Genomic DNA, 13,900 nt, shown 5'->3' with positions numbered 1-13,900 from the left:
TAAAACAGTCTTACCGAGGAACAGGCATGCTCAGTGATGGTGAAATTGCACAGGGCTTCAGAGGAATTGCCGATTGCCTGGCTTTGTTCAAGTTGCCAGCTAGGAAAAACAATAAAAAGGAAACCATTGTCACCTCAGCTAGATTGTGTAAAAGAAATTCACCTACGCAAACTCCGCGCTGAACAAAACGGTAATTCACCCACCTCTCCACTCCAGCACAGATCAGGTCCTCTGTGAAAAGACAATATTCGTGCGTGAGATATTGTACCTTCAGAATGCCATTTTGCCATCCAGCTTGATATTTCTCGTATGTTACAGACTTACCATTGACCGGGGTCTCCTTGCACTGGAGAAAGGCAAAGCACAAATGTTAGTCCAGTGGCAACGGCTACTTTAAGTGAAAACACCTCAACACAGCCTCCTCAACAGATTTAATGTGCCAAATTCCTTCTGTCTAGATTGCCATCGAAACTGTAACATCCATGTAACGTAGCCATAGAAATGAACTTACCGGGAAGGAATCTGGAGCCGAGCAACCTGTTTGAGAAAAAATGGAAAAGGAAACATGGCATCAATACAGAGTCATTACAGCAGTGCTAATCCTATTTTTCTGAAAAACTTTGTCAGCAGAGCGTTTTGTCACGTACGTTTGAATGTCTCCTGGAGTGCCTCAATGCTTGATGTCACGCCCTGTGAAATGTGCAGTGGCAGGGATTTCACACTTTGCCGAAGTCCAGTCAGTCTGAAGGAAGAAAACAGAAATTATTGTGACTTGTCTGGAGCCACAGTTTTATATGAAGCATCCCCAAAATGTCTATCTAGGGACCTCAAACCATATCATCTCTTACATAGCTGCGTAGGATGCACAGCTGATGTCACGGGGGATCACCGCCAAAATGCCAGGACGAAGGCTCGCCATCACAGGAGCCAAATTGACCTGGAACCACCGCTCAAAGTCTTCAGGCTCAAAGACTTCAAATTCCGGAGCAAGGGCCGTCAAGGTCAGATTCAGGATGGTGTCTCGTACCTCTGGATTTCTTATGATGGTGATGTTTCTCTGGAAAATAAAAGGGATTCATCTTTCAGTTCAGGAGGACATTTTACCCTTCTGAAATCATTGTAGAAATGAGCGCAAGCTTGGTGACACACCTTTGCACATTAAGTGTATCAGCGCAGCGGTATGTCTCAAGGCATCATAGGCACCGATTCATTCAACACATTTATCAGAAACTTATCATTTTCAGTCCAATCTTGGCCCCGTATTAGCTTACGCAAAAATTCCTGGAGCCCAGGACAAGATTTACATGGCTTACTTGTCATCCAACTTCATAGGAAAATATGGCAATCTCAAAGTTAAGCATTCACCTGCTTGCTGATGTTTGTAAAAGCCTGGAAAAACTGATTGAGCAGCTCGTTATCAGGGGACTCTGTCAAGCTCCTGAACACCTTCCTTACGATGGCCTCGTCCTCCAAAGCGCCGCTGTCTGGATCTAGGATCAACTCAGCCTTCTGCTTTGCTGAGAGGGATTCCACAAGTGCCACCTGATGACACAAACAAAGCAGATATAGGGATTGCTTTCGTCTTTGACATGGCAAATCCACCCCTGTGTGCAGGCGTTCCAAGTTCTGAATAGCGTGCTGCTGTTTTCAGGGAAGAACGGTAGTGAAATGTAAGACTTACCACAGAGAGGTTGAAGACTTTGAGGTCAGAGTAGGTTGTGTACTCGGAAAATGGACCAAAGTTTTCTTCCAGCCACTCGGCATCACTCTCAATTCCCTGCTGGCAATCTAAGACATGTAGATCAACGTTAGCATAGGTGCAGTTTAGCAAGTCTTATTTTTCATAAATACACATGGGACAAGTCAAGTTCCAATCTCATTCTCTGCGCCATTCAAGCATATTTTTGTCACACTTTCAAATCCACGGACAAGCCCGCAGAAGCAACACCACGGCACAGTTTACTGTGTCAGCCCTACCTGGCCCGGTGATGACACTGGCAGATTTCCTCAGGTAGCCCAGGAGAACGTATGTGATTCCTTGTCGTCTATGCACCGGTATTGCAGGGAAAGCTCTGGCCATCCCTCTCACACTGCCAAGGGTGAAAAAAACAATACATTTTTACCCAGCCTCCCATTTACATGTAGTACTTTGGAGCATTGCAGTCTCCTTTGTCTTTGAAATGCTACTCACACGACGTGGTAATTTGTGCAGGTTATGTCTGATGTTGCACTGTTGAGCATCGTTGGAGTGAAACTTGGGAGGACGGCAACCAGTTTCAGGTGGAACCAATTGAACCAGTCGCCTTCCTCGAAGTTCGTGAAATAGGGACTGATGATGACGAAGGTCCTATTCATTATGCGATCTCTCACAACAGGTTGGAAATCAGGGACCTGTCAAAGTGCGACACGAGAGGATTTAAACACTCCACAATTTACATGTTGCAAATACACCCTGCATAATTAGCAACTTGGCAAAAATGCTAGAAAGGATGTGATGAAATATTTGATAGGAATGAGTCCCCTACAAGTGATTTTGAGATTAAGATACATATCTAAGTACTGACTATGCTAGGTTGAAAGCCCAGGACTGTCCTTTCTTCCACAGTGTCAGGGGGTAGCCTACCTTTCCATTTGCTGTCAGTTCTGTCAGGAATTCATCCACATTTTCCAGAGCATTGCCCTCCTCGAGGCGCTCAAACACAAGGTCGATCTGGGCTGTGTCATTCGAGGCCCCCGAGCTCAGTGTCAACTGTGCCACCTGAGTCGGAGTGAGCACTGACAACGTTTCGGCCTACGAAAGGGAAGCGATATGAAATCAAACAGCAGAAATAGCTGAACCATTGGTAGACACTTCAGTTTGGGCGAAGAATACTTCGACCGCAGTCGGCACTTACAATGGAGAAGTTGGGGTTGAGGGCTTGCAAATCCTGCAGGGTTGCGAAGCCAGAGAAGTTGCCGAGGTTTGCCTGTAGCCACTCTTTACTGCCTCCGGTAAATGAGACACAGCCAGGATCTGCAAAGAAGACGGAAACGTAGACGTTGGCGGGGTATTACCAGCACATTGTGTCAAGGCTTTAGCGAACTGAGCTTGAGCGCGTGCCTTTACCTGATGAGTCGTTCCGTGAAAGGAACGGTTTGATGAAATGAGTGAAGACTGCTCGCTGTCCTTCTCTGTCCATTGATGCCCTTTGGCTGCCGAATGCCTGGATGCTAAGATTTGAGAGAAGGCTTTTAACATCTGAACAACTACAACACTGCAGGTTCCTCTGCAATCTTGTTCCACACTGGAGCAATATGTCATGTATTTGCTTACACAGTGTGGTACGTTTGGCAGCTGAAGTCCTTGGAGCTGAGGCAGAGTAGGAAGTTGGTGGATGGAGAGGCCAAAAACGGACGAAGGTTTGTCTTGAACCAGCTGCTGACGAAGTCATCACTCTGCAGTTGTGCCTGGCTGAAGTTGGCAATTCTCACCTCTCCAAGAGCCTCAAGAGCATGTGATAAGGATGAGTTGCTGCTGCTGGGGGCCTAGAATTGGGAAGATCATTTTGTTTGACACACAATTCACACAGGGGAACGCCGTTGTGCTCAAATTGTGGTTTTGGATTTACCGTGGTGGCGAATGACGCAAGAGCCTGGTCGAGTGCAGTAGAAGCCTTTTGGAAGAAAAGCTTCCAGACCTCTACGGGGTATGTACTTTGTCTTTCCAGTGAGCAGTTCATCAGTGCGACCAAGTTGCTGGATGTCAGATGCGTAGCCTTAGAAAAGGAGAAAGAAAGCGACATCTCTCAGAACGTATGGAGATTTGTCTCAGGACGGCAATGTAGCAAAGGCCAAATCTCTCTCTGCCGTTCACGGCTTGCATAAAACAGTCTTACCGAGGAACAGGCATGCTCAGTGATGGTGAAATTGCACAGGGCTTCAGAGGAATTGCCGATTGCCTGGCTTTGTTCAAGTTGCCAGCTAGGAAAAACAATAAAAAGGAAACCATTGTCACCTCAGCTAGATTGTGTAAAAGAAATTCACCTACGCAAACTCCGCGCTGAACAAAACGGTAATTCACCCACCTCTCCACTCCAGCACAGATCAGGTCCTCTGTGAAAAGACAATATTCGTGCGTGAGATATTGTACCTTCAGAATGCCATTTTGCCATCCAGCTTGATATTTCTCGTATGTTACAGACTTACCATTGACCGGGGTCTCCTTGCACTGGAGAAAGGCAAAGCACAAATGTTAGTCCAGTGGCAACGGCTACTTTAAGTGAAAACACCTCAACACAGCCTCCTCAACAGATTTAATGTGCCAAATTCCTTCTGTCTAGATTGCCATCGAAACTGTAACATCCATGTAACGTAGCCATAGAAATGAACTTACCGGGAAGGAATCTGGAGCCGAGCAACCTGTTTGAGAAAAAATGGAAAAGGAAACATGGCATCAATACAGAGTCATTACAGCAGTGCTAATCCTATTTTTCTGAAAAACTTTGTCAGCAGAGCGTTTTGTCACGTACGTTTGAATGTCTCCTGGAGTGCCTCAATGCTTGATGTCACGCCCTGTGAAATGTGCAGTGGCAGGGATTTCACACTTTGCCGAAGTCCAGTCAGTCTGAAGGAAGAAAACAGAAATTATTGTGACTTGTCTGGAGCCACAGTTTTATATGAAGCATCCCCAAAATGTCTATCTAGGGACCTCAAACCATATCATCTCTTACATAGCTGCGTAGGATGCACAGCTGATGTCACGGGGGATCACCGCCAAAATGCCAGGACGAAGGCTCGCCATCACAGGAGCCAAATTGACCTGGAACCACCGCTCAAAGTCTTCAGGCTCAAAGACTTCAAATTCCGGAGCAAGGGCCGTCAAGGTCAGATTCAGGATGGTGTCTCGTACCTCTGGATTTCTTATGATGGTGATGTTTCTCTGGAAAATAAAAGGGATTCATCTTTCAGTTCAGGAGGACATTTTACCCTTCTGAAATCATTGTAGAAATGAGCGCAAGCTTGGTGACACACCTTTGCACATTAAGTGTATCAGCGCAGCGGTATGTCTCAAGGCATCATAGGCACCGATTCATTCAACACATTTATCAGAAACTTATCATTTTCAGTCCAATCTTGGCCCCGTATTAGCTTACGCAAAAATTCCTGGAGCCCAGGACAAGATTTACATGGCTTACTTGTCATCCAACTTCATAGGAAAATATGGCAATCTCAAAGTTAAGCATTCACCTGCTTGCTGATGTTTGTAAAAGCCTGGAAAAACTGATTGAGCAGCTCGTTATCAGGGGACTCTGTCAAGCTCCTGAACACCTTCCTTACGATGGCCTCGTCCTCCAAAGCGCCGCTGTCTGGATCTAGGATCAACTCAGCCTTCTGCTTTGCTGAGAGGGATTCCACAAGTGCCACCTGATGACACAAACAAAGCAGATATAGGGATTGCTTTCGTCTTTGACATGGCAAATCCACCCCTGTGTGCAGGCGTTCCAAGTTCTGAATAGCGTGCTGCTGTTTTCAGGGAAGAACGGTAGTGAAATGTAAGACTTACCACAGAGAGGTTGAAGACTTTGAGGTCAGAGTAGGTTGTGTACTCGGAAAATGGACCAAAGTTTTCTTCGAGCCACTCGGCATCACTCTCAATTCCCTGCCGGCAATCTAAGACATGTAGATCAACGTTAGCATAGGTGCAGTTTAGCAAGTCTTATTTTTCATAAATACACATGGGACAAGTCAAGTTCCAATCTCATTCTCTGCGCCATTCAAGCATATTTTTGTCACACTTTCAAATCCACGGACAAGCCCGCAGAAGCAACACCACGGCACAGTTTACTGTGTCAGCCCTACCTGGCCCGGTGATGACACTGGCAGATTTCCTCAGGTAGCCCAGGAGAACGTATGTGATTCCTTGTCGTCTATGCACCGGTATTGCAGGGAAAGCTCTGGCCATCCCTCTCACACTGCCAAGGGTGAAAAAAACAATACATTTTTACCCAGCCTCCCATTTACATGTAGTACTTTGGAGCATTGCAGTCTCCTTTGTCTTTGAAATGCTACTCACACGACGTGGTAATTTGTGCAGGTTATGTCTGATGTTGCACTGTTGAGCATCGTTGGAGTGAAACTTGGGAGGACGGCAACCAGTTTCAGGTGGAACCAATTGAACCAGTCGCCTTCCTCGAAGTTCGTGAAATAGGGACTGATGATGACGAAGGTCCTATTCATTATGCGATCTCTCACAACAGGTTGGAAATCAGGGACCTGTCAAAGTGCGACACGAGAGGATTTAAACACTCCACAATTTACATGTTGCAAATACACCCTGCATAATTAGCAACTTGGCAAAAATGCTAGAAAGGATGTGATGAAATATTTGATAGGAATGAGTCCCCTACAAGTGATTTTGAGATTAAGATACATATCTAAGTACTGACTATGCTAGGTTGAAAGCCCAGGACTGTCCTTTCTTCCACAGTGTCAGGGGGTAGCCTACCTTTCCATTTGCTGTCAGTTCTGTCAGGAATTCATCCACATTTTCCAGAGCATTGCCCTCCTCGAGGCGCTCAAACACAAGGTCGATCTGGGCTGTGTCATTCGAGGCCCCCGAGCTCAGTGTCAACTGTGCCACCTGAGTCGGAGTGAGCACTGACAACGTTTCGGCCTACGAAAGGGAAGCGATATGAAATCAAACAGCAGAAATAGCTGAACCATTGGTAGACACTTCAGTTTGGGCGAAGAATACTTCGACCGCAGTCGGCACTTACAATGGAGAAGTTGGGGTTGAGGGCTTGCAAATCCTGCAGGGTTGCGAAGCCAGAGAAGTTGCCGAGGTTTGCCTGTAGCCACTCTTTACTGCCTCCGGTAAATGAGACACAGCCAGGATCTGCAAAGAAGACGGAAACGTAGACGTTGGCGGGGTATTACCAGCACATTGTGTCAAGGCTTTAGCGAACTGAGCTTGAGCGCGTGCCTTTACCTGATGAGTCGTTCCGTGAAAGGAACGGTTTGATGAAATGAGTGAAGACTGCTCGCTGTCCTTCTCTGTCCATTGATGCCCTTTGGCTGCCGAATGCCTGGATGCTAAGATTTGAGAGAAGGCTTTTAACATCTGAACAACTACAACACTGCAGGTTCCTCTGCAATCTTGTTCCACACTGGAGCAATATGTCATGTATTTGCTTACACAGTGTGGTACGTTTGGCAGCTGAAGTCCTTGGAGCTGAGGCAGAGTAGGAAGTTGGTGGATGGAGAGGCCAAAAACGGACGAAGGTTTGTCTTGAACCAGCTGCTGACGAAGTCATCACTCTGCAGTTGTGCCTGGCTGAAGTTGGCAATTCTCACCTCTCCAAGAGCCTCAAGAGCATGTGATAAGGATGAGTTGCTGCTGCTGGGGGCCTAGAATTGGGAAGATCATTTTGTTTGACACACAATTCACACAGGGGAACGCCGTTGTGCTCAAATTGTGGTTTTGGATTTACCGTGGTGGCGAATGACGCAAGAGCCTGGTCGAGTGCAGTAGAAGCCTTTTGGAAGAAAAGCTTCCAGACCTCTACGGGGTATGTACTTTGTCTTTCCAGTGAGCAGTTCATCAGTGCGACCAAGTTGCTGGATGTCAGATGCGTAGCCTTAGAAAAGGAGAAAGAAAGCGACATCTCTCAGAACGTATGGAGATTTGTCTCAGGACGGCAATGTAGCAAAGGCCAAATCTCTCTCTGCCGTTCACGGCTTGCATAAAACAGTCTTACCGAGGAACAGGCATGCTCAGTGATGGTGAAATTGCACAGGGCTTCAGAGGAATTGCCGATTGCCTGGCTTTGTTCAAGTTGCCAGCTAGGAAAAACAATAAAAAGGAAACCATTGTCACCTCAGCTAGATTGTGTAAAAGAAATTCACCTACGCAAACTCCGCGCTGAACAAAACGGTAATTCACCCACCTCTCCACTCCAGCACAGATCAGGTCCTCTGTGAAAAGACAATATTCGTGCGTGAGATATTGTACCTTCAGAATGCCATTTTGTCATCCAGCTTGATATTTCTCGTATGTTACAGACTTACCATTGACCGGGGTCTCCTTGCACTGGAGAAAGGCAAAGCACAAATGTTAGTCCAGTGGCAACGGCTACTTTAAGTGAAAACACCTCAACACAGCCTCCTCAACAGATTTAATGTGCCAAATTCCTTCTGTCTAGATTGCCATCGAAACTGTAACATCCATGTAACGTAGCCATAGAAATGAACTTACCGGGAAGGAATCTGGAGCCGAGCAACCTGTTTGAGAAAAAATGGAAAAGGAAACATGGCATCAATACAGAGTCATTACAGCAGTGCTAATCCTATTTTTCTGAAAAACTTTGTCAGCAGAGCGTTTTGTCACGTACGTTTGAATGTCTCCTGGAGTGCCTCAATGCTTGATGTCACGCCCTGTGAAATGTGCAGTGGCAGGGATTTCACACTTTGCCGAAGTCCAGTCAGTCTGAAGGAAGAAAACAGAAATTATTGTGACTTGTCTGGAGCCACAGTTTTATATGAAGCATCCCCAAAATGTCTATCTAGGGACCTCAAACCATATCATCTCTTACATAGCTGCGTAGGATGCACAGCTGATGTCACGGGGGATCACCGCCAAAATGCCAGGACGAAGGCTCGCCATCACAGGAGCCAAATTGACCTGGAACCACCGCTCAAAGTCTTCAGGCTCAAAGACTTCAAATTCCGGAGCAAGGGCCGTCAAGGTCAGATTCAGGATGGTGTCTCGTACCTCTGGATTTCTTATGATGGTGATGTTTCTCTGGAAAATAAAAGGGATTCATCTTTCAGTTCAGGAGGACATTTTACCCTTCTGAAATCATTGTAGAAATGAGCGCAAGCTTGGTGACACACCTTTGCACATTAAGTGTATCAGCGCAGCGGTATGTCTCAAGGCATCATAGGCACCGATTCATTCAACACATTTATCAGAAACTTATCATTTTCAGTCCAATCTTGGCCCCGTATTAGCTTACGCAAAAATTCCTGGAGCCCAGGACAAGATTTACACGGCTTACTTGTCATCCAACTTCATAGGAAAATATGGCAATCTCAAAGTTAAGCATTCACCTGCTTGCTGATGTTTGTAAAAGCCTGGAAAAACTGATTGAGCAGCTCGTTATCAGGGGACTCTGTCAAGCTCCTGAACACCTTCCTTACGATGGCCTCGTCCTCCAAAGCGCCGCTGTCTGGATCTAGGATCAACTCAGCCTTCTGCTTTGCTGAGAGGGATTCCACAAGTGCCACCTGATGACACAAACAAAGCAGATATAGGGATTGCTTTCGTCTTTGACATGGCAAATCCACCCCTGTGTGCAGGCGTTCCAAGTTCTGAATAGCGTGCTGCTGTTTTCAGGGAAGAACGGTAGTGAAATGTAAGACTTACCACAGAGAGGTTGAAGACTTTGAGGTCAGAGTAGGTTGTGTACTCGGAAAATGGACCAAAGTTTTCTTCGAGCCACTCGGCATCACTCTCAATTCCCTGCCGGCAATCTAAGACATGTAGATCAACGTTAGCATAGGTGCAGTTTAGCAAGTCTTATTTTTCATAAATACACATGGGACAAGTCAAGTTCCAATCTCATTCTCTGCGCCATTCAAGCATATTTTTGTCACACTTTCAAATCCACGGACAAGCCCGCAGAAGCAACACCACGGCACAGTTTACTGTGTCAGCCCTACCTGGCCCGGTGATGACACTGGCAGATTTCCTCAGGTAGCCCAGGAGAACGTATGTGATTCCTTGTCGTCTATGCACCGGTATTGCAGGGAAAGCTCTGGCCATCCCTCTCACACTGCCAAGGGTGAAAAAAACAATACATTTTTACCCAGCCTCCCATTTACATGTAGTACTTTGGAGCATTGCAGTCTCCTTTGTCTTTGAAATGCTACTCACACGACGTGGTAATTTGTGCAGGTTATGTCTGATGTTGCACTGTTGAGCATCGTTGGAGTGAAACTTGGGAGGACGGCAACCAGTTTCAGGTGGAACCAATTGAACCAGTCGCCTTCCTCGAAGTTCGTGAAATAGGGACTGATGATGACGAAGGTCCTATTCATTATGCGATCTCTCACAACAGGTTGGAAATCAGGGACCTGTCAAAGTGCGACACGAGAGGATTTAAACACTCCACAATTTACATGTTGCAAATACACCCTGCATAATTAGCAACTTGGCAAAAATGCTAGAAAGGATGTGATGAAATATTTGATAGGAATGAGTCCCCTACAAGTGATTTTGAGATTAAGATACATATCTAAGTACTGACTATGCTAGGTTGAAAGCCCAGGACTGTCCTTTCTTCCACAGTGTCAGGGGGTAGCCTACCTTTCCATTTGCTGTCAGTTCTGTCAGGAATTCATCCACATTTTCCAGAGCATTGCCCTCCTCGAGGCGCTCAAACACAAGGTCGATCTGGGCTGTGTCATTCGAGGCCCCCGAGCTCAGTGTCAACTGTGCCACCTGAGTCGGAGTGAGCACTGACAACGTTTCGGCCTACGAAAGGGAAGCGATATGAAATCAAACAGCAGAAATAGCTGAACCATTGGTAGACACTTCAGTTTGGGCGAAGAATACTTCGACCGCAGTCGGCACTTACAATGGAGAAGTTGGGGTTGAGGGCTTGCAAATCCTGCAGGGTTGCGAAGCCAGAGAAGTTGCCGAGGTTTGCCTGTAGCCACTCTTTACTGCCTCCGGTAAATGAGACACAGCCAGGATCTGCAAAGAAGACGGAAACGTAGACGTTGGCGGGGTATTACCAGCACATTGTGTCAAGGCTTTAGCGAACTGAGCTTGAGCGCGTGCCTTTACCTGATGAGTCGTTCCGTGAAAGGAACGGTTTGATGAAATGAGTGAAGACTGCTCGCTGTCCTTCTCTGTCCATTGATGCCCTTTGGCTGCCGAATGCCTGGATGCTAAGATTTGAGAGAAGGCTTTTAACATCTGAACAACTACAACACTGCAGGTTCCTCTGCAATCTTGTTCCACACTGGAGCAATATGTCATGTATTTGCTTACACAGTGTGGTACGTTTGGCAGCTGAAGTCCTTGGAGCTGAGGCAGAGTAGGAAGTTGGTGGATGGAGAGGCCAAAAACGGACGAAGGTTTGTCTTGAACCAGCTGCTGACGAAGTCATCACTCTGCAGTTGTGCCTGGCTGAAGTTGGCAATTCTCACCTCTCCAAGAGCCTCAAGAGCATGTGATAAGGATGAGTTGCTGCTGCTGGGGGCCTAGAATTGGGAAGATCATTTTGTTTGACACACAATTCACACAGGGGAACGCCGTTGTGCTCAAATTGTGGTTTTGGATTTACCGTGGTGGCGAATGACGCAAGAGCCTGGTCGAGTGCAGTAGAAGCCTTTTGGAAGAAAAGCTTCCAGACCTCTACGGGGTATGTACTTTGTCTTTCCAGTGAGCAGTTCATCAGTGCGACCAAGTTGCTGGATGTCAGATGCGTAGCCTTAGAAAAGGAGAAAGAAAGCGACATCTCTCAGAACGTATGGAGATTTGTCTCAGGACGGCAATGTAGCAAAGGCCAAATCTCTCTCTGCCGTTCACGGCTTGCATAAAACAGTCTTACCGAGGAACAGGCATGCTCAGTGATGGTGAAATTGCACAGGGCTTCAGAGGAATTGCCGATTGCCTGGCTTTGTTCAAGTTGCCAGCTAGGAAAAACAATAAAAAGGAAACCATTGTCACCTCAGCTAGATTGTGTAAAAGAAATTCACCTACGCAAACTCCGCGCTGAACAAAACGGTAATTCACCCACCTCTCCACTCCAGCACAGATCAGGTCCTCTGTGAAAAGACAATATTCGTGCGTGAGATATTGTACCTTCAGAATGCCATTTTGTCATCCAGCTTGATATTTCTCGTATGTTACAGACTTACCATTGACCGGGGTCTCCTTGCACTGGAGAAAGGCAAAGCACAAATGTTAGTCCAGTGGCAACGGCTACTTTAAGTGAAAACACCTCAACACAGCCTCCTCAACAGATTTAATGTGCCAAATTCCTTCTGTCTAGATTGCCATCGAAACTGTAACATCCATGTAACGTAGCCATAGAAATGAACTTACCGGGAAGGAATCTGGAGCCGAGCAACCTGTTTGAGAAAAAATGGAAAAGGAAACATGGCATCAATACAGAGTCATTACAGTAGTGCTAATCCTATTTTTCTGAAAAACTTTGTCAGCAGAGCGTTTTGTCACGTACGTTTGAATGTCTCCTGGAGTGCCTCAATGCTTGATGTCACGCCCTGTGAAATGTGCAGTGGCAGGGATTTCACACTTTGCCAAAGTCCAGTCAGTCTGAAGGAAGAAAACAGAAATTATTGTGACTTGTCTGGAGCCACAGTTTTATATGATGCATCCCCAAAATGTCTATCTGGGGACCTCAAACCATATCATCTCTTACATAGCTGCATAGGATGCACAGCTGATGTCACGGGGGATCACCGCCAAAATGCCAGGACGAAGGCTCGCCATCACAGGAACCAAATTGACCTGGAACCACCGCTCAAAGTCTTCAGGCTCAAAGACTTCAAATTCCGGAGCAAGGGCCGTCAAGGTCAGATTCAGGATGGTGTCTCGTACCTCTGGATTTCTTATGATGGTGATGTTTCTCTGGAAAATAAAAGGGATTCATCTTTCAGTTCAGGAGGACATTTTACCCTTCTGAAATCATTGTAGAAATGAGCGCAAGCTTGGTGACACACCTTTGCACATTAAGTGTATCAGCGCAGCGGTATGTCTCAAGGCATCATAGGCACCGATTCATTCAACACATTTATCAGAAACTTATCATTTTCAGTCCAATCTTGGCCCCGTATTAGCTTACGCAAAAATTCCTGGAGCCCAGGACAAGATTTACATGGCTTACTTGTCATCCAACTTCATAGGAAAATATGGCAATCTCAAAGTTAAGCATTCACCTGCTTGCTGATGTTTGTAAAAGCCTGGAAAAACTGATTGAGCAGCTCGTTATCAGGGGACTCTGTCAAGCTCCTGAACACCTTCCTTACGATGGCCTCGTCCTCCAAAGCGCCGCTGTCTGGATCTAGGATCAACTCAGCCTTCTGCTTTGCTGAGAGGGATTCCACAAGTGCCACCTGATGACACAAACAAAGCAGATATAGGGATTGCTTTCGTCTTTGACATGGCAAATCCACCCCTGTGTGCAGGCGTTCCAAGTTCTGAATAGCGTGCTGCTGTTTTCAGGGAAGAACGGTAGTGAAATGTAAGACTTACCACAGAGAGGTTGAAGACTTTGAGGTCAGAGTAGGTTGTGTACTCGGAAAATGGACCAAAGTTTTCTTCGAGCCACTCGGCATCACTCTCAATTCCCTGCCGGCAATCTAAGACATGTAGATCAACGTTAGCATAGGTGCAGTTTAGCAAGTCTTATTTTTCATAAATACACATGGGACAAGTCAAGTTCCAATCTCATTCTCTGCGCCATTCAAGCATATTTTTGTCACACTTTCAAATCCACGGACAAGCCCGCAGAAGCAACACCACGGCACAGTTTACTGTGTCAGCCCTACCTGGCCCGATGATGACACTGGCAGATTTCCTCAGGTAGCCCAGGAGAACGTATGTGATTCCTTGTCGTCTATGCACCGGTATTGCAGGGAAAGCTCTGGCCATCCCTCTCACACTGCCAAGGGTGAAAAAAACAATACATTTTTACCCAGCCTCCCATTTACATGTAGTACTTTGGAGCATTGCAGTCTCCTTTGTCTTTGAAATGCTACTCACACGACGTGGTAATTTGTGCAGGTTATGTCTGATGTTGCACTGTTGAGCATCGTTGGAGTGAAACTTGGGAGGACGGCAACCAGTTTCAGGTGGAACCAATTGAACCAGTCGCCTTCCTCGAAGTTC

The 13,900-nt window shown here is 46.3% G+C and overlaps 2 protein-coding genes and 1 long non-coding RNA gene across 3 annotated transcripts in view; all 3 read right to left on the bottom strand.

Annotated features, from left to right (window-relative positions):
• The window catches only part of LOC122998534, a 39,634-nt gene extending 37,779 nt beyond the window's left edge, over positions 1–1,855 (bottom strand). Inside the window, exons 1-9 of the mRNA XM_044375464.1 lie at positions 1,852–1,855; positions 1,682–1,788; positions 1,366–1,542; positions 849–1,057; positions 648–742; positions 512–537; positions 325–346; positions 204–231; positions 15–99 (exon numbers count right to left, since the gene is read on the bottom strand). Coding sequence (XP_044231399.1) covers positions 15–99; positions 204–231; positions 325–346; positions 512–537; positions 648–742; positions 849–1,057; positions 1,366–1,542; positions 1,682–1,788; positions 1,852–1,855 — 753 coding nt within the window. The remainder of the gene's footprint in view (positions 1–14; positions 100–203; positions 232–324; positions 347–511; positions 538–647; positions 743–848; positions 1,058–1,365; positions 1,543–1,681; positions 1,789–1,851) is intronic.
• Positions 1,834–12,502, bottom strand: LOC122998533. The gene is made up of 43 exons (XM_044375463.1): positions 12,432–12,502; positions 12,231–12,325; positions 12,095–12,120; positions 11,908–11,929; positions 11,787–11,814; positions 11,598–11,682; positions 11,331–11,477; positions 11,036–11,247; positions 10,829–10,932; positions 10,617–10,735; positions 10,346–10,513; positions 9,914–10,113; positions 9,700–9,812; positions 9,404–9,510; positions 9,088–9,264; positions 8,571–8,779; positions 8,370–8,464; positions 8,234–8,259; positions 8,047–8,068; positions 7,926–7,953; positions 7,737–7,821; positions 7,470–7,616; positions 7,175–7,386; positions 6,968–7,071; positions 6,756–6,874; positions 6,485–6,652; positions 6,053–6,252; positions 5,839–5,951; positions 5,543–5,649; positions 5,227–5,403; positions 4,710–4,918; positions 4,509–4,603; positions 4,373–4,398; positions 4,186–4,207; positions 4,065–4,092; positions 3,876–3,960; positions 3,609–3,755; positions 3,314–3,525; positions 3,107–3,210; positions 2,895–3,013; positions 2,624–2,791; positions 2,192–2,391; positions 1,834–2,090 (listed from the first exon to the last, which is right to left on the bottom strand). Exons 1-43 carry the CDS (start codon positions 12,500–12,502, stop codon positions 1,916–1,918), a joined length of 5,076 nt encoding a protein of 1,691 aa, XP_044231398.1. The 3' UTR covers positions 1,834–1,915.
• Positions 12,503–12,516: 14 nt separating this feature from the next.
• On the bottom strand, positions 12,517–13,508 carry LOC122998473. Its single transcript, XR_006407430.1, has 3 exons — positions 13,265–13,508; positions 12,949–13,125; positions 12,517–12,640 (listed from the first exon to the last, which is right to left on the bottom strand). It is a non-coding gene; the product is annotated as an uncharacterized LOC122998473 (long non-coding RNA).
• Between the last annotated feature and the right edge of the window lie 392 nt (positions 13,509–13,900).

This window comes from Thunnus albacares, chromosome 15 (assembly GCF_914725855.1).
Source record: "Thunnus albacares chromosome 15, fThuAlb1.1, whole genome shotgun sequence".
Classification (NCBI taxonomy): domain Eukaryota; kingdom Metazoa; phylum Chordata; class Actinopteri; order Scombriformes; family Scombridae; genus Thunnus; species Thunnus albacares.
Note: the sequence above shows the minus strand (reverse complement) of the source record. Positions and strands in the feature narration are given on the sequence as shown.

Coding starts and splice junctions, on each gene's coding strand:
- LOC122998533 (XM_044375463.1), bottom strand. CDS start 12,502: ATGGCGAGCCTTCGTCCTGGCATTTTGGCGGTGATCCCCCGTGACATC. Junction 5,404..5,542: donor AAGTCTTCAACCTCTCTGTG/GTAAGTCTTACA, acceptor TTGTGTCATCAG/GTGGCACTTGTGGAATCCCT. Junction 2,792..2,894: donor TCAACCCCAACTTCTCCATT/GTAAGTGCCGAC, acceptor TCCCTTTCGTAG/GCCGAAACGTTGTCAGTGCT.